Genomic DNA, 25,483 nt, shown 5'->3' with positions numbered 1-25,483 from the left:
AATTTAATTTATATTTTCAGAACATTTCACCCCAAGCAGCAGAATATGCATTCTTTTCAAGTGCACACAGAACATTTTCCAGGATAGACCACATGTTAGGCCACAAAACAAGTCTCAATAAATGTAAGAAGACTGAAATCATATCAAGCATTTACTCTGACCACAATGGTATGAAACTAGAAATCAATTACAACAAAACCCTGAAAAACACACAAACATATGGAGGCTAAATAACCTGTTACTAAACAATTAATGGGTTAACAATGAGATCAAAGAAGAAATCAAAAGATACCTGAGACAAATAAAAATGAACACATAACAACCCCAAATCTATGAGACAGAGCAAAGTAGTCCCAAGAGGACAATTCATAGCATTACAGGCCTACCTCAAAAAACAAGAAAAATCTCAAATAAACAAGCTGATTGTATACCTAAAGGAACTAGAAAAACACACACAACAACAAACAAAGCCCAAAGTGAAGAAGAGGAGAAAGGAAATAATAAAGATCAGAGTGGAAATAAATAAGAGTCTAAAAAAAAAAACAGTACTAAAGATCAATGAAACCAAAAACTGGCTCATTGAAAAGCAAAACAAGATTGAGAAACCTTTAACCAGACTCATCAAGAAAAAAGAGAGGACCCAAGTAAGTAAAATCAGAAATAAGAGAAGTAACAACTGACTCCACAGAAAATACAAAGGATTATAAGAAAATACTACAAATCATTATATACCAACAAATTGGACAATCTGGAAGAAATGGGTGAATTCTTAGAAACATACAATCTTCCAAGACTAAATCAAGAAGACAGAGAAAGTCCAAACAGACCAATTAGAACCAACAAAATCGATGCGGTAAAAAACAAAACAACACTCCCAACAGATATCTGCAAATCAATTAATGTGATATACTACATAAACAAAACAAAATATGAAAATCATATAATCATAACAATAGATACAAAAAAAGCATTTTATAAAATTCAGCACCCTGTTAGGATAACTCTCAACTAAGTGGGAACAGAGGAAACATACCTCAAGATAATGAAGGCCATATATGGCAAACCCACAGCAGTGTATGACTTCTGACAGTTATTAAGGTAAGTTTGGGCCATTAACTTTTTACCATGGGAGCTATAGTCAGTGATTTTAGGCTGTGCCTGCTCCATACCCTGTATTGCCTATCATTGGTAGAATCACATGCCCTGAAACATGCCTGGTGATTCATGTAAAATGAAGTTAAAATCCTGTATCCACCTCAAAAACTACTAAAAACAAAAACAGAACACAAAACAAGTACCAGGAAGTTAGTCCACACTGTCAAAGTTTGAAGATTTAGCAGAACATCATTTTGAGGTTAAAGAGGTGTAAGATATTAGAAAACTGTGTCTGAACTTGTCCCTTAGCAAAGTGGTGTGCAGCAGTCTGCTTCTGAGTCAGGCTGGGGCAGGACTAAGGGAATGCTTTAGGCTCCACCCAGCCCTATGGATGTGGGCCCTTAAACAGTCCAAAAGCTCTCTAGTGCCCTCTTCTGGTCAAAATGAGGAGCTACGTGCTTCCAAGAGCTGTTCCTGTGTGCACCCTCCAGAGTTATTTGTTTACAAAGTTAATGTTAAAGTGTTAAGGAGGGAAAGATTAGTATTCTAAGAGAGAAAAATTAAAATATTTGGGAATAAATTGCTGATTGGAGTGTTTATTAATATTTATTTGTTCAACTGAGAAAACCAAAAGGGAAAACAAACACAACTATATTTCACAGCTTCCTGCGTGAGCACCTCCATAACAATAAAAACCAAAGCTCCACCATACAGAACTTCTAGAATCCCCAAATCCCCAGATGCACTCATTTAGTGTTTTCTGACCAACACGAGCCTTATTTAAATATTTATCATGTAGGGAAATACGAAAACAATATGTTAGTAGTATTAAAGACTTTATAAAACTGTAGCTACTCCGTATTTACCTGTGTTCCTTATATCTGAACTGCCCTTTGGGAATGACTGGTTGATGGAAAAACTTTCCTTCCCTTGCAGCTGTCAAAGTCTAAGGTTTTCCTCTTGACCTCCTTTAGATCTTAACTCAAATGTTACCTGCCCTCCCTACTCTGTATAAAAAAATGTATACCCAGCCCACCCTCCAAAACTCTCCCATCCCTGTTTACCACTTCCCATATTTTTATTATTTTCCATAGCACTTACCACCATCTAATGTACTATACATTTTACTTTTTCAAATTGAGGTGTAATTCATATACCATACAATTCACCCATTTACAGTATACTAGTCAATGGTTTTCAATATATTCTCACAGTTGTACAACCATCACTACAATCAATTGTAGTACATTCTCATTGCCCCAGAAAGACCTCCTGGACCCATTAGCAGTCAGTCCCCATTTCCCCTCAGAACATTCCACTGCCCTCATCCTAGGCAACCACTAATCTACTTCCTGTCTCTCCAGATTTGCCAGTTTTGGACATTTTATATAAATGGAATAGTAAGTTAGGTGGGCTTCTGTGACTGACTTCATTCATTTAACATGTTTTCAAGTTTCTTCCATGCTGTAGCATGCATGCATCAGAACTTCATTTCTTTTAATGCCCTATGAATATAACACATTTTCTTTTCCTGTTTATCAGCTGATGGACATTTGGGTTCTTTCCACCTCTTGGCTATTATAAATAATGCTGCTATAAACATTCATGCATACGTTTTTGTTTCTCTTGGGAATTTTACTTTAAAGAAACATGTTGTCTGTCTCCCCAACCAGAATACAATCTCAGAGATTTTTGTGTATTTTTCTCTATCCCCAGCCCTAATACCATGTCAGTACAAAGCAGGTGCTCAATATATGTCTGTAAAATGAACAAACTGTTCTGTACTTTGAAAGCCCGAATTTTTTTTCTTCATGGAATCCCTCAGTTTTCACCTAAAGTCAGGTTAGTCATCACTAGGATGAAAGACAGGTGAATCCTCCAGGTTTCTCTTTAAGCATCACTTCTGGGAAGAAAGGGCCTTTTCTCCCCACAATGTGGATTAAAGTGTATATATATATAATTTTTTTATCATAGTCCTCACTAAACACAATAATCTATCGACCCATCTTCACCCTTCACTAGGATTATGAAGACAGGAATTTTGTCTTTTGTTTTTATAACTTTGTTATCTGTGGATTGCCTGGCACATAGCAGGTTCCTAACAATGGTTTGCTTTGGGAGGAAGGGGAGGGGAGTTGTTGTTTTTGAACTTTTGACTAGGACAAGTGGTATCTATTATTCTGAACCTAAGAGTAAAAACCTCACCACAATTTATTAAAAAAACAAACATTTTTGTCCAGCTGGGTGTGGCTCAGAGGTTGACCATCGACCTAGGATCCAGGAGATTGCAGTTCAATACCCAGTCAGCACACATGCCCGGGTTCGGGCTCGATCCCTAGTCGGGGACGTGCAGGAGGCAGCCGATCAATGTGACTCTCTCATCATTGATATTTCCATCTCTCTCTCTCCCTCTCCCTTCCTCTCTCTGAAATCAATAAAGATATATTTAAATTTTTTTTCTTTTTAAGAAATGCTAGAGTAATAGATTTTACTTTTTGTGAGTGAAATCTATAGTTAGATATCATTTTAAACAAAATCCAGGACTCCTGACAAGAGGGGAAAATTTTAAGAATCAAAACATGATGAATGTTGTAATCATTCCCTGAACTATAGTAACACAATATTAATACTAATATTTTCCTCAAAATAAACTCCAAATTTAACACAGTGTCCTTCCAAATGAGCATGGAGGAAGGCAGGTGTTTTCCCAAGGCTGTTCTCCGTGGGAGCTGTGGGCCCCAGGGCAACACTTCCCAGCTAGACAGTAAACAAAAGTTATTCCAGTTGGCTCCAGGCGCAAGCTGGGGAGTAAAATAACAGAACCAGTGGTCTCTGTTCTTCTCCAAAATGTATTATGTTGAGCAGACTTTTATTGTGAAAGTGTTCATAGTTTGCACACATAAATTACTCCTTAGCTGGGAATTTGCGTCCAGTTTAACAGTTACATAATATAATTTTTTTTTTGGTGAGGATTTTGAGCAGCACAACAGAGACATGAAAACAGACTGACCTATCCCTCTTGGCAGAAAGCGGCTGTCTTGTTTAAAACGTAAAGGCAGTTTTATTTTGGGAACCGTGTGAATAGGCTGGGGGTACTCGAGGTCTCGGTTTCCTCTGGCTATAACGGAGGGCTCCAGGTCCTACCGCCCCCCAGTAGAAACATAAATTTTCTTTCGCGCCGCGTTTGCGCAGACAGGCCGTGTGGAGCTGTAGGTGGCGCGTTTGTTAGGTCATGATGACCCGGAGGGTGAGTCACAGTCACTCAGGAAAAGCATGAGGACCCTCAGAAACCCTACCTTGGGGTGAGAAGTCTGTCACCGGGTGATTCCAAGGAAACAGGGGTGGGGACACCTCTCAGAACCGCGCCCCGTAACACCCCAGGCCCAGGCCCCGCCCCCAGTCATCACGCCCCACCCACAACCCGCCCGAGACCCGCCCCACCCACAGCCCCGCCCGAGACCCGCCCGAGACCCGCCCCATCCCCAGCCCCGCCCCCCTCCCTGAGACCCGCCCCACCCACAGCCCCGCCCGAGACCCGCCCCACCCGCAGCCCCGCCCGAGACCCGCCCCATCCCCAGCCCCGCCCCCCTTCCTGAGACCCGCCCCACCCACAGCCCCGCCCCCTCCCGAGACCCGCTCCACCCACAGCCCCGCCCGAGACCCGCCCCATCCCCAGCCCCGCCCGAGGCCCGCCCCAGCCCCAGCCCCGCCCGAGGCCCGCCCCAGCCCCAGCCCCGCTCCCGCCCCGCCCTGAGACACGCCCCGCCCCCAGCCCCGCCCCCACCATCACGCCCCACCCACAGCCCCGCCCTCCAACACATTTTTCTCGGAACGGTCCCCTCACGCTCGGTCCCGCCGCGCCCCACTCTAAGCCGCGCCCCACCGTTTCCGTGTGCATCCCCAACACCCCATCCCCAACTCACCCGGGCGGGACCCCCTCGAGCGCCGCGCTCGTTGCCGGCTCGGAGGGCACGGCTCGCCCATTGGCCCGCGCGGCGCAGCGCGGGAAAGGCGGCCAACGGCTGCAGCTCGCCCTCGGGGTGCTGGGATGGCGTCGGGGTCCCGGGCTCCGGCGCCTGAGGACTCGGACCGAGCCATGAACCCCGGCAGGCGAGGCGAGAAGGCTGTCTCCGCGCTCAGCGGGGACGTGGCGGCGGCGGGGACCCTGAAGAGCAGCGCGTCCCCGGTGCGACCGGTGGTGGCCTCCTCTCGACCGGTGAAGGGGAAAGGGGGTCGGGAGGCGGCCCGGCGGCGGCTGCAGCTCCAGCCCGCGCCGCAGGCCGAGGGCCCGGGAGAGGGGGCCGCGGAGGAGGAGGAAGAGCCGCTGCCCTCGGTGCCCGAGGAGGAGGAAGGGGAGGCGCAGCCACTGCCCCGCGTCTGCGTGTCCGCCATGCGCGGCATGTGGCGGGAGGAGAAGGTGGCACTCTACTGCGACGAGGTGCTGCAGGGCTGTAAGGTGAGAACGGGAGGAAAAGGACCGGAGTCCAGCGCAGGACCCTCGGAGGGGGCCCGCAGGGGAATTCGGGCCTAACCCTCGGGTGATGGCGGCACAGAGGCCACGAAGAAAGCCTGCGTTTCAAAAACTTAAATTTACTCAGCATTTACACGGCTTGCACCTTAGGTGCAGCCGGGCCCCGACCTGAAGGAGAAACAGATCTCCGGCAAACTGAAAATTCGTCACCTAAGGGAACAGCTCTGGTAGTGATTTTTCTGGAGCTTCTAAAAAATGAAGATAGGTCTTATCAATGCCCAGATGCATACCTTAGTTTCTTCACTTAATAATTTGCGCCCAAACGTCAGGGTAAGATCCCATCGCCTTGAGGTTTGTGCCGCAGCCCTGCAAACGCTCACACCCTGCGAGCGGCTGCGGCGCACGGGCGGAGGGTGTGGGATGAGGCTTCGCGCCGAACGTGCGTATCCGGTACCCGGCAACACCGAATAGAGCAAGTAGTATATGTTTCTGAGCTGATTTGCTTTTTAAAAAGTTACAGCAGCAGAATTTATGGACCAGCATATTCACTGCAGTGATGTTTATAAGAATGAAAGATTAGAAACTGCCCTGGCCAGTGTGGTTCAGTGGTTGAAGGCCGGCCCATGCGCCAAGAGCCCGAGGGTTCCATTCCCTGTCAGGGCACAGGCCTGGCTTTTGGCTAGATCCCCAGGAGAGGGCTTGCAGGAGGCAGTGGATCTATGTGGCTCCCCCCCCTCCCTTCCTCTCTCTCTAAAATTAAATATATATATATATATATAGCTTTAAAAATTAGAAAGGAATTTCCAACTAGGGGGCAGTAAAAAACTTGTGGCTTCACACATAATGGAAAACCATGCACCTGTAAAAACTGTGTTTTCAAGAACTGTAGATATGCTTATGCTATAATGTTAAGTAAAAAAAAAAATCAGGAGATAAAACCCTGATTCATATGTATGATGAATATGTGCATAGAAAAAACGCTGAAAGGAAATACACCCAAATATCAACAATCGTTATATTCTGGCTGCCAAGATTAGGGGTGACTTTGTTTTCCTTATATTTTCTGTATTTTTCAGATTTTTCTATATCTTAACCATAAAATCTGAAAAAAAAAAATTTTTTTTTTAAACACTGTTATAAAACTAGGGCAGTGTTAATGACCAGCTTTAATACTGAGGGTTGGAGAAGGCTAGGTCTCTTAAAGGTATTAAAAAACATTTATATAAATTATTGTGTCACTAATCAAACATGGTCAAATGACTAAATTTCATAATAGATTATCATCCTTGAAATAGCTGAATTTAAATTTTAAAAAATCAAATGGGTCCCGGCCGGTGTGGCTCAGTGGTTGAGCATCAACCTATAATCCAGGAGATTGTGGTTTGATTTCCAGTCAGGGCACATGCCCGGGGTTGCAGGATCGATCCCCAGCAGGAGGTGTGCAGGAGGCAGCTGATCAGTGACTCATCATTGATGTTTCTGTCTCTCTTTCTCCTCCCTTCCTCTCTTGGAAATCAATAAAGATATATAAAAAAAATCAAATTGGAAAGTATTTATTGAATGTTTAATATGCTCATTTGTTATACAGAATGGAGTGCTATTTAAAATTTTTATGTATGGAATATGTTTTAAATAGTTAAGTCATTACATCATTAAAGTTCAGAAAAAATAACTATGTTTTTAAATATGATAATTACTATGTTTATATTTTTTATTAAATATAGATTCAGTTCAAATCTATTATTTCCCAGATTTTTCACCATTTAAGAGTATATTGGTTTCCATATTTAAAGTAGAAATCAGTAAAAAAATATATAAATCTAGAATTTCATATAATTTTACATATATATGTATTTTTTCTTTTGCTAGGCAGAAGATGCCGATGAGGCTATGAGTAACTACCTATCAGGAAAATTAAAGTTGAAAGACAAATGGCTTGGAGTCTGGAAGACTAATCCTGAGTTATTCTTTCTCAAATATGAAGAAGCTTCTATCCCTTTTGTTGGTATACTAGTTGAGGTAAATAATTTTGACCTGATCTTTGTTCGAGTGAAATTATCCGTTCTTTTTAAGACCAAAATAGGACCTTATTAATTTGGAGCTTTGGTACTTAAACAGAAGTTGGCAAAAGTTTACTTATATTTTAAGTTTCTAAGCAAATTAGTGTAAAAGGAAAGTAAGAGGGAATATTAGCACCCATTTACCTATAAACAGCTATCATTAAATATAATCTAGTATCAGACAGTATTTATTAGCCTAGTTTTAACTGCTCAAGTAATGTAAAAATAATAAAAATGTATTCTTAAAAATTAGTAATTTAGGTTTTAACAAATGGGCTTTTGCCATCATTCCCCTTCTTCATTTATCTCAATTATGATATTAGTTAGATTAGGAAAGAAAGAAATGGATCAGAAAAACATCAGTATAATTTGAAATGTTTTTTTATTATTATTAAAAGTACCTTTTAATATGATACATCAACTTCCAAGCCTTCATCTGATAAGATTTTGCTTTTCTATGCCTGTAGGTTAAATATTGTGGGATATATGATGTCATACATTTGATTCCCTTAAAGGTCAATTATTCCTGTATGGAAGTAACATTTACAATCGCAAATGGTACCCCTGCCTCAGATTAGATATTTCAAATCTGTAGTTTTGTTCGCAAGAAAAACTTGTGTTTGCAACTCATAGCATCGCACACTACCTGAAAACAATTCAATTCTGTGTTCTATGGAAAAGTAAGTTACTGGTGTTTTTACAGATAAAGAACAGCATATTTTCAAATAGAGACTACCCTTGCCAAGTTGTATCAAGGCATACTAACCCCAATGCCAGAGTGCTGTTAGAGAAGACCTAGTGGGAAGCAGATGGGGAACTGGGTGGTAAGGAACTTCCCCTGCCTGCCCCACTCCTCAGCGTCAGTGTAGACTACATGGGAGACCTGGACTACCACCTCGCCAGTAAGGAGGGACTCTATCCACTCCCTGCAAGGGTGGTGTCAGAAAAGGTCTAGTGGGGAACACGAACTCCCACCTCTGAACAGCAGTAACAAAGAACACTCCCCAAAAAACAGGCTGAATGGAGAATCTGGACTTCCATCCCCACCAAGGTGGCAACCCCCTTTTTGTGCCAGATTGATGCCAGAAGGGACTGATAAAAGATTTAAATAGATCAATAATCTAATAGCATAGTACTCAGAATGTCCAGATTTTGATAGAAAATCATTTGTCACTTCTAAGAACCAAGAAGATCTTAACTTGAATAAAACAATAAGCACCAACACCAACATGATGGAATTTTCTGACAAGGATTGTAAAGCAGCTGTGAAAAAAATGCTTCAGTGAGCAATGACGAATGCATGTGAAACAAATGAAATAACAATCTCAGCAAACAAACAGAAAGTCTCTGCAAATAAATGAAAGGTACCCTGACTCTGCTTCTAGAATACAGGCAGTAAGGCATATCCCTCTAGGCATGAAAACTGGAAGATTTTTCTATGAATCAGCTCAGAAGAAAAGACCTAAAGATATGGATATGTGAAGTTCCCATTGAAAGTGCCTGGATAGAACATAAGACTAGAAAAAGATAGTTTCAATTATGTGAGATCTCAAAAGTCATGTCCAGTGTACCCCTCTCCGGAAGTTAATGGATGTTGTCTTCAGTCAAAGAAGTCAAGAAATATGAAGACATCAGATCCAGAATACAGAGGCCACATAAGAAAAAAGCAAAGGAATTCCCAGAATGATGGTGAAAAGATAACAGCTCTACATGTAGCAGGCCTGAGAGCCAGTTCAGATTGGAACTAGTCAGAGAACTCTGGAAAAGAGTGCTTCAAGAAAACGAAACTGGTATTTCATTTCAAACACAACCTATTGTATTTTGAACATATTGAAAGGAGATGTACACTACTGAGGGAATTTGGGGTTAAATTAATGAAAGGCGCACAGAAAACTGAGCCAAAAAATCAATACAATTATTGACTCCTGAGAAAACAAAAAGTTTGTTCAGGAAAGAAAAATGAATCAGCTTGCACTATATGGCTCACCTGTGAACGGCATTTTCAAACATATTAAGGTAAATGCTGAATACTAAGCTCTAACGACTTTGGTAGATGGAGGACCAGGAGAGTGTGGGTATTTGTGGTGGGGGTGAGGGAAAATGAAAGAGACAACTAAATTCTTATCTTTCAGAGTGAGAGGTCAATATATAATGCCAAAAACTGAGACAAAACTAAGTGGCAATATAAGGATATTATTTTAAAATAAAGAGGTAAATGTCAAAATAATCAGCTAAAAGAATTAAAAGTATTTGTCTCTGAAGAATAAGAATGAGAGGGTGGTAGGAGGTTGTCAAGAAATTCTATTTTTCATAACAAACCTAGTACAGCCATTTGATTCTAAACTGTATGCACGCATAATACTGATTTAAACAATCAAAACTAAAATTTTAAAATATGTATTTATTTTAGGCAACTTGTACACCACGCCAAAGCTCAACATCTTGTTTCAGAGTGACTGTTTCTGTTGCTGAGCCTTTTTCTTCTAATATTGCGAATATTCCAAGGGATTTGGTTAATGAGGTTTTAGAAGAACTAGAACATAGTGTGCCTCTTTTGGAAGTATACCCTGTTGAAGGACAAGATTCTGAAATACATGATATTGCTTTGGCCTTGGAAGTTGTAAGGTATTAGAGCTTTTTATTTCTGAAAGTTAAAATTATCATATTCAAAATTTTAATTTAATATAAGTTTTGTACATACAAGCACTTTGTGAATATTTATTGATTTAATTTTTACTCACTGAATTCAGTCTGTCCATTTTTAATGAATATATTTGTAACTCTTAGTTCAAACATTCTCTTATGAAGTATTATATATGGGCAATAAAAGTTTGCTATTTTTCAATCTTGCATTTTACAAAAATTGAAATAAATAATTCTAGCAATAAGTAATATTAAGTTCTGTTCATATTTAAGAATCTTAAATACATCAGATTTAATTTTTCACATTTAAGGACATTACAAATACTAGATGTCATTCATGTTATGATTGTTTCCTACAATCTGGTAAAATTTGAGACAAGCCATCCATAAACTTCATACAGAATATTTTGGGGCATGTTTGTGTTTTTCTAATGCTTTCCTGCCCTCAATATACAAATTTGATGACATCTCTTAAATGTAGTATTTTTGGTGAACAAAATAATAACCCAAAGCTATGAAATTTGAAACCTGAAATTTAAAATTCTACTTCAAGGAACATTATCTTATTTGTAGTAACCTAAAATAGATTCCAGATGATAAAAATTTTTTAATTTACCTTTAATATTAGCTCACTGAAAGTTCATTTAAAAATGTTTTTCTGCCCTGGACAATGTGTCGTCCTGTATACCAAAGGGTGGTGGGTTCAATTCCCTGTTGGGTGCATGTGGAAGGCAACTGATCAATGTTTCTCTCTCTCCCTCTCTCTCTCCCTCTCTCTCTCTCTCTCTCTCTCCCCCTTCCTTTCTCTAAAATCAATAAAAAGTATGTCCTTGGGTGAGGAAAAATATATATATTTTTCTTAAGAGTTAAAATTCATGTAAAGAATTTTGACATCAGAATGTCTTTTTAATTCTGAATGTGGTACTCACTGTTCTTGATCACTTTCATCTTAATTTAATTTATCTTAGGTTTTTTTATGACTTTCTTTGGAGAGACTGGGATGACGAAGAAAGTTGTGACAATTATACTGCTTTGATTGAGGAAAGAATTAATTTGTAAGTATACTTAAAAATGTAATCAGCACAGTATATAAGATAAACATTGTAATTATATTGATACTTTTCAGGTGGTGTGATATACAAGATGGAACAATACCTGGTCCTATTGCACAACGTTTCAAAAAAACTTTGGAAAAATATAAAAGCAAGCGTGTCGAGCTCATTGAGTATCAGAACAATATTAAAGAAGATCCCTCTGCAGCAGAGGCTGTTGAATGCTGGAAAAAATACTACGAGATAGTAATGCTCTGTGAATTATTGAAAATGTGGGAAGATTTACGCCTTCGGTAATAATTTTCTCTATTTTAAATGGGAACAAAATGATTACATTGTCGTTGTTTTACCATATTACTTAACTTATATATATTACCCTGATTGATATGATTATAAAATTAGATGTCCTACTTATGAGATAAGCACAAGGCACAACTACCAATTTTGGAAAATTATTTTTATATTAGTGAATTGACTGAGTTTTTTTAATGAAAAATATCTCATAAATCTGGTCCCTATCTTTCACCTTCACCTTCTTGATTATGGCCAAAACATAAAAAAGGAGGTACATTTCCTCCACATATAATATGCAAAGTAAAGAGAGAGTTGACTAATTTGGCTGCCTCATAATTTCTGCTTTTCTAACCAACATAAGTTGATAAGATGTTTTGGATGATAAATAAAACAATGTAGATTTAACCAACATCATTCTCCTGGAAGGTGAGAGAACTGAGCAGAAATGTCAGCTGCTGTGTACCTCAAAGGAGAGAGTTTGCATTCTGGGACCAAGTTAACTGCCCTGTAGAATACAAGGCTAACAGTCCTCAGAAGAACATAACACAATCCAGAGTTACTAAAATATATTATCCAAAATCTACAGTATTCAACCAAAAATTAATAGACATGTAAAGAAACCAGAATGTTAGTTCATAGGAAAAACGACAGTTAATAGAAACTGATTTTGAGGGGGACCAAGATGTTGGATTTATCAAAGACTTCAAAGCAACTATTATAAGTACATTTAAAGAATTAAAGGGAAACATGATTACAGAAGTAGAGGAAAATGTGGTGTTAATAAGTACATGGAAAGTCTCAACAGAAATGGAAACTATAGAAGAGAACCAAGGATTTCCAGATTTAGCTCTGACATGTAAAGAGCTTGTGAGCTGCTGTTACCATACTTACAATGAGAAAAGGGATTTCACATAAATTAACTCAGAGTGATCTACAGGCCTACACATAAAACAATACTATAAGACTTCTAGAATAAAACACAGGCAGAAACTCAGGTGACCTTGGGTTTGGCAATGAGTATTTAGATACAACACTGAGTGTGATGGGAATGTTCTCTATTTTGATGACCTTGATTGAGTTAAATGTTGTGTATACATTTGTGAAACCTCATGAAATGGTTCATTTAAAATGAGTGTTGTGTAAATTATACCCTAATAAATTTGATTAAAAGACACTGATATACACATTTGTTGTAAAACTAGGATTGCATGACTTATTTCCTGAATGTAGGGTGCTTTACTCTTTGAGCAACTAGTAATCAGGTATATGGTGAACAAATGTCTCAGTAGCTCCCTTTCTCAATATCAAAACTACTTGCTTAAATAGGTATAAAAATACTCAGTGGGTCTGCTTTTGAAATGTTAAATGAAACCTTTGCTCTGGAGGATATTGCTAATATGTTGGAATTCAAATTTGAATAACTTGCATGGTAAATTCTTAGAACCAGTCTCCTGAAAATTTAAGCTTTACAAAAATATTTGATAATTGCAATAAAACCTGAAAAATATTGGTAGTAAAGCTGCATCCCATTTAACATCAAGCAATAAGCAAAGTGCTATAGAAAACTCAAAAGGTTACACCTAAGGAGATTAATGGTAAACATCCATCTATTGGAAAAAGAGCGTCCCTTTGGCTGACAGTAATGATAAAAGTTAGACTCAAATTTATTTTCTTTCTTTTGATGACACTCAAATGATTAAGAGACAGAAAACAGGAACTATAAAGAAAAGGAGAAAGAAGAGAAAGAATGAAATTAATTAGAAGTGCTGAGTAGCAAACAATATAAAAACAATGAAGAGAGAAGCTAGTATTGTTCTTCTGGGAGGCCAACAGCCAACTATTTCTATGGAAACCCTATCCTTTGAAACAAAACAATTTCTTAATTGAACATAATATCTAAAATTAGACATGTCCTAAAACATTCTTATGCCTCAATATCACGGGCATAACCCATCTCTGCTCTGTGTGAGTCTGCAGTTCCGTGGACTATGAAAGTACAATCAGGAAAATTTCCTACTGTACTGAAAAGTTGAAGGGATTGAAGTATTAACTGTAGTGGGTTGCATGCAGATTTTAGGTACAAACTATTAAAATGAAAAGATTTTAGAGTTCAATGGTTTAAACAGTTATTCTGAAATATAATAATCATTCATTGTTCTCAAGTTGGTCATTGATCTCAGGAGCTTAAAATTAGTGAAACCTATTTTTCAAAGATGGTTAGTGCCAAGTTTTTATTTTCTAAGCCATTATAGGTTGAATCTTTTTTCATTGTTAATTTAATCATAAATATTTTCAACTCTAGAGTCCATGGACCTTTTTTTCCAAGAATTCTGAGGCGTAGGAAAGGAAAAAGAGATTTTGGAAAGACTATTACACATATTGTAGCAAAAGTGATGACTACTGACATGGTAAGAGGTACACTTTATTCTTGTTCATTTAAGTTTAGCTACATATAATCAGAAGAGAGGCTCTTTGAAGGTAGGGTTCTTATCTGACTCAGGAATGTCTTATTTCCCCCATTACATCCAGCTTAGTGATTGGAATATAGTAAATATTAAATTAATAAATGTCAGCAATTATTTGCTGAGTACTGACTTTGTTGTCAGGCACTATGCTAGTAGTATGGAAAGGATGGGAGACAAATATGAGAAAGACTGCACATGAGGGAGACACAGCATTGAACGGTGAACCAGACCCACAGTCTTGCTTCATCACACATTCTACAGGTTTGACTGTGGTGGAGATATGAACAAGTAAATAGGCAATTACAACAAAGAATGATACAGGCTATGGTACGAGTATGTATGGGGTGCATATAGGACGAGCACATAAGCCAGAATTAGCAGTTCTGGCAGTGCTACCTGGAAGAAATAACTCTGTTGAAACCTGAAGGAAGAGTATAAATTTAACCAGCTCAAGAGGGGAAAATGTTGTAAGTCTAAAAGTAAATATTTCCGTCTCAACCTCTCAGTAGCGTTTCACAGCTCTCTCCTGGGGAGATTCTTTCTCATTGTCTTGTTCCTAAACTTCTCTGGTTTTCATTCTTTCTAGATGCTCTCTCCCTCTCCTTCTGTCCTCTAAATGCTTGGTACTTTTTCTGCACTATGTTATATCCCTAAGTGATTTATCTGGTCTCCACCCATGACTTCAGTCACATATACTGATAGTCGAAAATGTGTATCCACAGCCCAGATTCTTGTTCTGAGCCCCAAACCTCTATGTCCAACTGCCCATTGCTCACCACCACTCTGTCACAAGGACTTCAGCTCAGATGTCCACAGTTAAGTGCATGACCTTCCTCACTGACTTGTTTATATTCCAGTTCCCTGTTCCAGTAAATGGTTCCACCGCCTACCCAGCGGCTAACTACAATTTCCTGAGTTATCCTATCCCTCATCACCTCCATGCATCCACTTCGGTGAATACAACATTCTTTCACAGAACCTCCTCAAGGGAAATATCATTTCCAGCCTTTCCCAGTGTCCCACAGTACATTAGCCTACTGTGTGCTCTCAGCGCCCAGCCCTTCCCTTGCTGGCACTCTCTCTTATCGTGACTGTATTTAATACTCTGTGGGTATGTACCGAATGTCTGTCTCTTACTAGACTATGAGCTTCTTGAAAGCAAAGGGTATATATTTACCATACATCCACCACCTCGCATGATGCTTGGCACATGGTAGGTGCCCAGCTGTTTTGATTGAATTAGTAAATTCGTGCACGTCTGACAGAGTATGGTGTGAATGAGAGACAGAGAAGTCCAGCAAGGAGGGGGTGACAGATAAAGCTGGCTTATTAGACTGGTCTTGTCTGATATCCTACCCATTTTTATTATTTTCAACAAAATTTAATTTTCCTTTTAATTGCTTATTGGATCAGATTATTCAATAACAATAATTCTACCAATTACCTTCGCAACATCTTTATAAAAGCAAGGAACAGATTTTGTGTTTGACTCCAGCCTTATTTTATCATTTTTACTTTCACTTGTCTTTTTTGTTTTAAATCTGTTTCTGACTTTATTTTCTTATGTGATAATGAAAAGTTTCCTTGATTTTTTACCCAGTGCTTTGCAACCCTTCTCCTTTGTGTAAATAAATATCCATGAACTTGGGAGGCTAGGATAACAAGAGAAAGATCACCCTGAAAAGGCAGCACCAGCTTCCACTTGCTTAGATCTTTGATCTTATATTTGAGGTTGATAAAATATTTGATAGTAGTCAGGCTATGTGCATAGCCTTTAACAACTTTCCCAACTTTGAAGATTCTTTACTCGGTGTTCTTCCTGCTCTGTACTCCTTTACACAGTTTTCTCCACGCCCGCCATCTTTATGTTGGTGATCTGCACAGGCCACATAGTGAAAGGTTGTGGGCTTTGAAGTCATAGCCCAGAGCTTCTGTAGCCTCTCTGAGGCCACTTAATAACTGTGATCTTGGGCAAGCTGCCTAACCTCTGCGTACTTGCAGAGTGCTTTAAAAAGACAGATAAAAAGGTGTGTACTGTGCTGATTAAGAACGTGGGCTCTGGCGCCAGACTGCCTGGGTTCAAACTGTGACTTTGCCACTTACTAGTTGTGTGATTTTCAACAAGTTATTTAGCCATCAGTGCTTTAGTTCCCCACTTGTAAAATGGGGTTAATGCAATGTCCCTTATTTAGAGAGTTGTGAATATTGAGTTCATATTTGTAATATGCTTAGAATAATGCTCAGTGCATAGTAAGTACCACCGCCTTATCGTTTTTTTGAGGATGAAATGAGATGTTATGTATAAAATACCTAGCACTGCCTGGCACACAGCAGCTTTTCAGTACATTTGTCACCTTTTCTCTTTCTCTTCTTGCTTTTATTCTAAGCATCTTTACCTGGATGTCTCACTAACATATAGTGGTTCTAAGTTTGAGCCTATCTTTTTGTACACAGCCCTTCCTCGCCCTCCTATATTCCCTATAATGTCATAAATACTCTTCTAGTCAGCCAAATTAAATATCAGTCCTTACCGCCTCTTTTACATCACAAGTTCTCAAATTGTGATGATAGTTTCTCTTATTTCCTCAACTGTGAAAGGGAGTAATGAAGTCTGTCCTAGAGTTGTTAGACTTAAGTAATTTTTATACAAATCTTTTAGCAAAGTGCCTGCCACAGAAATGCCAACTGCTGTCATTATTACTATTTTATCATTTATATCCCAATCATGTGTTGTCATTGCTCAGATTTTCCCTGTAATGCTACAAATGTGATAACTCTCTGAAAATGTATCAGATACAAAGATGAATTTCATTTCCTTCCATCTGTACTACTCAATCTGTTGCTACCTCACTCCTGAAAGACAATGTGTTCTTTCTTGTACCTTTTTTCCCCTTTTTTGAGGTAAAATTCATATAATAAATTATAATTTTAAAGTGAATGTCTCAGTGACATTCAGTACATTCACAGTGTTGTGCAACTACTATCCCTAGTCCCAAAACACTTTCATCGTCTCAAAATCCCACATCTCTAAGCTCTAAATCCCCTTCCTCCTTCCCTCCAGTTCCTAGCTTCCTTTTCTGTCTCTATAAATTTACCTATTCTGGGTATTTCATACAAATAATATCACACAGTGTGAGCTTTTGTGTCTGACTTCTTTCACGTAGCATTAACATTTTCAAGAGTCATCCACATTGGAGCTTTTTTTGTGCCTTCTTTTTATGCCTGAATAATACTCCATTTTATGTATATACCACAGTTTATCCATTCATCAGTTGAGAGACATTTGAATTGTTTTCACCTTTTTGCTACTGTGAATGGTACTGCTATGAACATTCATATGCAAATGTTTGACTACCTGTTTTTAGTTCTTTTGGGTATTTACCTAGTAGTAGAATTACTGGGTAATATGGTGATTCTATGTTTAACTTTTTAAAGATACTAAACTGTTTTCCATAGCGGCTGAACCATTTACATTCCCACCAACTACATATGAGGGTTCTAATTTCTCCACAGCCTTGCCAACACCTGTTATCTATTTTTATTACAGTCTTCTTAGAATGTATACATTTGTATCTCATTGTGGTTTTGATTTTCAATTCTTAATGGGTAATGATGTTGAGCATCTTTTCATGTGCTTGTTGGTCATTTGTATATCTTCTTTGAAGAAATGTCTATTCAAGTCTGATGCCCATTTTTTAACTGGGTTGTCTTTTTGTTGTTGATGAATTATGAGTTCTTTATATAGTTTGGACACTAGATTAGACGTGTGCTTTACAAATATTTTCTCCCATTTCATTTGTCTTTTCACTTTCTTGATAATATTCTTTAATGCACAAAAGTTTTAAAGTTTGATGAAGTTCAATTTATCTATTTTTTTTCTTTTATTACTCTTGCTTTTAGTGTCATACCTAAGAACTCATCTTCAAATCCAAAGTCATAAAAATTTACTCTTATGCTTTCTTCTAAGAGTTTTATGTTTTTATAATTTAGCTCATTGATCCATTTTGAGTTAACTTTTTATATGGTGTGAGGTAGGGGTTTGATTTCATTCTTCTGCATATCCAACTATACAATTGTCTCAACACTATTGTCGAAGAGACTGTTCTTTCCCCACTAAATGGCCTTGGCACCCTTGTTGAAAATCAGTTGGCCATGGTGGTATGGGTTTATTTCTAGGCTTTCAAGTCTATTCCATTGGTCAGTATCTTTATCCTTATAATAGTATCACACAGTTTGATTACTGTGGCTTTGTAGAAATTTTTGAAATCAGAAATGTGAGTCCTCCAACTTTTTTTCTCCAGTACTGTTTTGGATATTAAGAGCCTCTTGCAATTCCATATGAATTAGAGAATGAGCTCTTCCATTTCTGTAAAAACAAACTATTGGAATTTTGATAGGGACTATATTGACTCTGTAGATCAATTTGGGGAGTATGGTCATCTTAGTAATATTAAAAATATTCCAATCCCTGAATATGGGATTTCCCCATTGTTAGGTATTCTTTAATCTCTTTCAGCAGTGTTTTGTAGTTTTTGACATACAAGGCTTTCACCTTTTATTTAACATAAATAATTTTATATTAAAATTATTCCTAAACCTTTTATTATTTTGGATGCTATAGTAAGTGGAATTTTTTTTCTTAATTTCCTTTTCAGATTGTTCATTGCTGGTATATAGATAAAACTGTTGATCCTATACCCTGCAACTTCACTGAATTTATTAGCTATTACACTTTTTTGGTGAATTCTTTGGGGTTTTCTATGTATAGGATATATAGGATCATTTTTGCAAATAGAAATAGTTTTACTTCTTTCTTTTCAGGCTTTTATTTCTTTTTACCTCATTGCTTTGGCTAGAACTTCTGGCTAATATAATGTTGAATAGCAATGATAAAAGTAGGTATCTTTGTCTTATTCTGACTTTAGGGGATGTTACGGGCTAAATTGTGTCTCCTCAAAATTCATATGTTGAAATCTTAACCCTCAGTACCTCAGGATGTAACCACATATATTTCGAGATAAGGTATTTAAAGAAGTAATTCAGTAAAAATAAGGCCATTGCCCTGGCTGGTGTTTCTCAGTGGTTAGAGCATTGGTCCGTGCACCAAAGGTTGAGTCTTGGGAGCGATTCCTGGTCAAGGGCAGTACCTGGGTTGGAGGTTTGATCCCAGGCCCTGGTCTGGGCATATGTGGGAAGCAGCCAGTTGATGTGAGTTTCTCACATTGATGTTTCTCTCTCTGCCCCCCTCCTTCCCTTTCACCCTCTCTAAAAATCAATGGAAAAAATATCCTCAGGTGAGGATTAACAACAACAAATTAAAAAAAAAATTTTTTAATGAGGCCATTATGGTGAATCCTAACCTACTTTTAAAATAAAAAAAGAAGAGATGTGGATGATATTGCCCCCCTTATTGGGAAAAGAATAGGTATTTTCTCAGAGTATATTTTCAGTTCCCAAATTTTAAAGTTCCTCACTCTTTATGACACTAATAATGGAGCCCTCTACCCTTTTCTACTCCAAGTGAAAATTCTTAGTATTTTTTTTTTTAGTTCTACAATCTTTAATATATAAGATTTTGTGGATTTACCCAAATTATAGGGTCAGTTTGAGTTAAAGGAAACAAACAAGTATATTGGAAAGAGATCTAGTGCCATAAAGACCTGGATCTAAAGCTTAGATTCACTGCTAACTCACTCTCTGTCCTTGGGCAAACCACTTAATCTCGCTGAGTTTCCACTTCCTTAACCTTTTAAAGGGATAATAAGACTTCACCTCAAAGAACTGTTGTGAAGCTTACGAGGTAACAGGTAAAGTTCAAAATATGACTTCTGGCACACAGTATTTAATAGCTGTAAAACTATTAGGGATCATAAAGGAAATCTCATTTCATCACTCCCTTAAATGATGGACCGATACCTTGAGTATTTAACAAACATAAATACATATAATAATTCAGTGTATTACCCATAGGTAAGTCTTGGGAAAAGCGTGTTACCAAAAGAACTCTCTGTTTAACCTGTTGTGGAAGGTGTGCTGCTTTATTTCTTCTTTTTAGGTAAAGGACTTATCTTCAGACACGTTTCTCCAACAGCATGATGATTTGGATTTGGCTTTGGATAGTTGTTACAGTGGAGATACAGTTGTTATTTACCCAGGAGAATATCAAGCTGTAAATCTTGCTTTATTGACGGATGACATCATTATAAAGGGTTAGCAGGACATCCTTTGCAATCTTTTTATAGCAATGTGTACTGGACAAATTGTATATTGTAAACATGGTTAATCAAATTATTAGGAATTAGAATACAGTTTATTTTTCACAAAAATCCCTCATGTGCCTTTGTAAACAATTAAGATTTTCCTCACTTGTTCATGTATATATTGTCCGTACAGGTGACCTTGTTGTACCAGAGCAAATCAGTCAATGAGACTGCTTCTTCCCCATGATAATGAAAACCTGTTGATAGTATTTTCTATTAGCACCATCTATATTTTTATTAAACAACTTTCTTCTCATCTATCTCTACTGCACTTCATATCACTTTAGTGGGAAAACCCAAATGTAAGGCTATATTAAAATATACTCAGCATTTTCTCAAAAAGGTTAATTCATATGCATACTTACTAAAATAGAAGTAGAAAAGCAGAGCTTACTAACTTTTTCTTAAAGTTCTGAACATACTTAGTAACTTTAATTCTGCCATTTTACATTGAAGCATGCGTGTTCCCACTGTCTGGCTGGTGACAGAACAAGTGACGTAAATGTTTCCTATTTATGCAAAAACTGAGCCAAATTTTCACTAGATTTTGTTGATTGTAATCAGTAGTATTTTGCTGAAAACTACATGGATAATAAAGATCATATTTGTAATTTAAAAAATTTGTAGCCTTCTTGAAGATTCAACCCCTTATTTTTGGATTGATGTTAAATTTAGATGATTGCTTTGACTACTCCAGAGCAAAATTATGGATATAATTGATGTTATAACCTAATTCAAGAGTCTCTGCCAGTCCTTTTTAGTATGGTAATTTATTATGGTTTTAAAACTAGGTTATGGTAAGATGCTTTTTGTATCTTAAGATATTTTGTAGATGACTGCTGATTATATAATTTAGGGAAATATGTAGTGGAATGAGTATGTTAAATAAATACCATAGGTAGATTTAGATTGATTATAAACCCAGAATCTGGCATCAAAATAAGGACAAAAGATGACATTATAGGTAAGTATCTAATTCGTTAATAACTGAATAATTATTAACAAATATGTGAAAAGAAAAACTTAGTAATAGCAAGTATTATTGAATGACCAAAGGGCTTTTGACTTTGGGACTAATTATGCCTCTTTGTTCCTATGATTCAGGAGTTGGAAAGAGAGAGGAAATTATGATTACTTCTGAACCTTCTCATGACAGTTTTGTGGTATCCAAAGCTGATAATGTGAAACTAATGCATCTATCTTTGATACAACAAGGGACAGTGGATGGTATTGTGGTGGTGGAGTCTGGCCACTTGACTCTGGAGAACTGCATATTAAAATGTGAAGGAACAGGAGTGTGTGTTCTTACCGGGGCCTCTTTGACAATTAAGGACAGTGAAATAACTGGTGCCCAGGTAGTTCATTTTAAAAACTATGGCTTTCTGGGACTACAGATATAACTGAGTCATCTTACTATGCAAACAAAGGGTAACAGTTCCTTCATCTTTGAATTGAATTATAATTAAGCTTAGAAACTGATGAAAGTAAACAACATGAGGACAAGTACAAGAGTGTCATAGCACGCTTAGGAAGAGGGACCTGCCTAAGTCCAAAGTAAGGAATTACTAGCTTTGGGTTAAGTGTGATTTTTTTAAAAAAATGTAGGAATCAGTGGCTATAAAATAGATCATGAATCAGTTACCTGATGGTTTATTTAAAAAGAAATAGCACTGTCCTTATAAGCTATCAGAATTGCTGTACGGTATTGTGGTTAGCTGTAACAGCTTGAGTCTTCAGGTATCAATCACAAAAATCGTTAAAGGACTGAAAAATTGAATGAGAAACAAGATTAGAAGGAAGCAGAAAACTAAGAGGACCTTTCCACTAAAATGTGTAAATAGACTTTAGCAGAATTATGAGGGATTTAGAGTATATGTAAGTAAATTTTTATAACTGAAAAGAATTGCTTAAAGAAATTTTGACTCCCTTCTAGAGACTTCATTTGGGTGGGAGAGCATCACCCTGAAGGACTATATGACTTCAATCTCTAGGCCTAAGATTCTCTTAACACAGATGAGTGTTTTACCACATTTTTAAAACATCTATACAGTAACTTGTTGCTTGCACTGTCATGTATTTTCACATAACTTAGTGTGTTTAGATTGCAGATATAGAATTACAATTTTGAAAGCTAAAGGGAATTTTGGAGAGGCATGTTTGTGTTTTACAGATTGTTGTATCTGCTTTGAATTGACAGGGCGCTGGTGTTGAGTTGTATCCTGGCAGCACAGCCATTTTGGAAAGGAATGAAATTCATCACTGTAATAACTTCAGAACCAGTGACAGTTCAAAAAGTATCTTAGGTGGAGTTAATATGAAGGTATTCTCATATTTCTTAACATACAATTGTTATAAGAATTAAAATTATTAGAAAGATACAAAAATATTAGTTTTAGGCTTAAAATTTAGTCTAAATGTTGTTATTGATTTGGTACTAAATGTTATAAATTTAGTACAAATCATTAAGATATGGTTTAAATGATGGCTGATAGGAAACAATTTTAGTCTTATAATTTAATAATTTCAACTTGAAATTTTAGCAAATAGCTATGAATATGAGAAAGTGGTAAGTTCACTCTTATAAAATGTTTTAGAGCTTTCATTGAGCAGATATGTGTTACATTTTGGAAAGTAAAGCAAATTAAGAGAAATATATTAAGAAATATTTTGTCTTTCAAACTTTGTAAAATAATTTAAACCAATTAAAACATTAATAGCAGTAATTTATAAGTGAAATGCCTTCCCATTCCTTTCTACGTCTACAAATTTTACCTTTCTAGGTCCCTCTGTAGACTTGTGTAGCTAATGAAGCTTTTCCATAGAAATCTGGTTTGCATATCATTAATTGAAATTATTTTCGTGTTTATCATTTTCATGATCTGAAATCATTTTCATACTTATCATGTTATATGCTTCATGGGATATTGCTATAACCCCATCTAGAATCATTTATCTTTATCAATAACTGATAAAAAAATTGAAAACCTCATTTAATCTTTCCTCATTAAACATTTTTGTAGTTAATATTACATTAACCCAGTGTGAGGAAAACACTAGTTCAAAATTGAGATTCTTTTGTCTAAAAGAAATGTGTAGAGAAAGACAAGTATCACATGACCTCACTCGTGGAATCTAATGAACAAAATAAACTGATGAACAAAATAGGTCCAGAGACATAGAACCATGGAGCAGACTGAGGGATCTCAGAGGGAAGGCGGGGGTCGGGGAGTGGGGGTGGAGAGACTAACCAAAGAACTTATACGCGTAAACGCGTAACCCATGGACGCAGACAGTGGTGTGGTGAAGGCCTGGGGAGGCGGCGGGGGCGGATGCTGGGTGGACGGGATCAATGGGGTGAAAAGGGGACCTCTGTAGTACTTTCAACAATAAAGATAAACTTGAAAAAGATAAAAAGAAAGGTGTACACCTAAGAATAAGTTCTCGAGTTTATGACAAGTTCATTAGTTCATATTTATTTTTATAGAAATTGTGGAAAAACTAATTTCTTTGAATACTTTCACAGGTTCTTCCAGCGCCCAAATTGAAGATGACTAATAATCATATTTACAACAACAATGGCTATGGAGTAAGCATTCTCCCACCAACTGAACAGTTCTTTATTGTGGAAGCCTTCAACAAAGGCGCTGCTTCAGGAGACAAAAAAGATGAAAACAGGCTCTCCAAAGTAATGCAAAATCTAAATCTGGAAATGAGTGACAATCAAATGGAAGCAAACGTAAAGGGGGATATGAGAATAGTCACAAGTTAAAGACTGGGTTTATGTTCAAGTTTTGTATTTCAGAGTTGTTCAATAAACCTCATCTCCCAAAGAAACGGTGTTCTAATTAAATTCAACTTATTTCATTAAAAACATTTAAACATTCTAATGCTCTTTCATTGAATGATTCACTTTGATTTTAAAAATACAGGCCATAAAATTCATCCTTTTAGGTATATAATTCAGTGGTTAGTATATTTTTAGTATATGGTACCACCATCATCATGAATTCTAAAAGCAAATGTGGTTTTAAACATTGCTTTTAATACTCTTAGTCCAATAAACAGCATTAGAAGTGTTCTATGTAGAGAATAGAAAGAAATTAAGTTTACAGCTAATTCCTGATCCATTCCCATTTATAGGTGCTAGTAACTGGAATAAGGTTAGACAGACCCACGTATAACCTAGGATCAGGTTCAGCTGCAGGAAACAAATTCAAAACAAGAGAGGTAAACAACATAGAGGTGTATTTCCCCCTCATATTCAAGAAGTCCAGAGGCGTCAGCTTAGGGTAGTAGATATTCCATGTGGCTAGTGTAGGGCTGGTAAGTGTAGCTGTTCCATGCTAGAAATTCAAGTTTCTTCCGTCTTGTTTTACCATCACATGGTTTCCATTCAAAATCAGCACATGGTCCAACATAGCAATGGTTGCTCAAGCATGATGTCTGAATTCCAGCTATGCAGAAGGGACAGGGCCTGTCTATTAAGCCACACACGTGTTTCAACTTTCATGCCTCCTCCAGGTAGAATCTAATCATAGGGCTACACCTAACTGCGATGAAGGTAGGGAATGAAGTCTTTAAATTGGATGGCCGTGTGTCCTCTAAGGGGGTTCATCTCAAGTCTTTTCTACAAAGCAAAACTTATATTGATTTTAGGATATAAATGGAAATAAGCACTCAGGCTCAAATACTTAAATGTTCCCTTTCTCAATTTGCTTTTCACTTGGTGTTACCTGTAACCTAGCAAGTGGCCCTGTGTTGCCACCGAGAACCTCTTGAGGCTGAGCTGAATAAAGCATAGCTGTTCAATGTTTCGTTGAATAGTATTTTTTTAAAACATAAGGCTTTGTTAGCTGGGTGACATATAATTCCAGGGATTGTCCATGGAGGCCTTAAATAATAATGAATTCAATGAGCTGAGAGAGGGGATTCTCCTTTCCAGGCCTCTTCCTCCACCTCCATTTTTGTTTCAGGAAAGGTAGGTCATAGACAAAGAGGATCTTTTGAGAGAAAGCAATAGCCTTTGTGAGCAAACTTGTCACTCATTCATTGGTCATCTGCCTCCTTTCTGTTGCTGCCATTGGTTGCCAACCCATCTCTTACCCAGGCCCACTTTGGAATAGTTTTTTCCTAGTCTCATAAT

General features: G+C 37.6%; 1 protein-coding gene across 1 annotated transcript; it reads left to right on the top strand.

The window, feature by feature from the left end:
• The first annotated feature begins 5,128 nt into the window (after window positions 1-5,128).
• SHCBP1L (SHC binding and spindle associated 1 like) lies at window positions 5,129-24,150 on the top strand. The gene is made up of 10 exons (XM_016224677.2): window positions 5,129-5,551; window positions 7,436-7,585; window positions 10,037-10,251; window positions 11,238-11,324; window positions 11,396-11,614; window positions 13,918-14,023; window positions 20,136-20,289; window positions 21,445-21,695; window positions 22,538-22,660; window positions 23,864-24,150. The coding sequence occupies exons 1-10, from the start codon at window positions 5,144-5,146 to the stop codon at window positions 24,107-24,109; spliced, it is 1,959 nt and encodes a 652-aa protein (XP_016080163.2). The 5' UTR covers window positions 5,129-5,143; the 3' UTR covers window positions 24,110-24,150.
• The last annotated feature ends 1,333 nt before the right edge of the window (window positions 24,151-25,483 follow it).

Source organism: Miniopterus natalensis, chromosome 19 (assembly GCF_054644295.1).
Source record: "Miniopterus natalensis isolate mMinNat1 chromosome 19, mMinNat1.hap1, whole genome shotgun sequence".
NCBI classification, from domain to species: domain Eukaryota; kingdom Metazoa; phylum Chordata; class Mammalia; order Chiroptera; family Miniopteridae; genus Miniopterus; species Miniopterus natalensis.
Note: the sequence above shows the minus strand (reverse complement) of the source record. Positions and strands in the feature narration are given on the sequence as shown.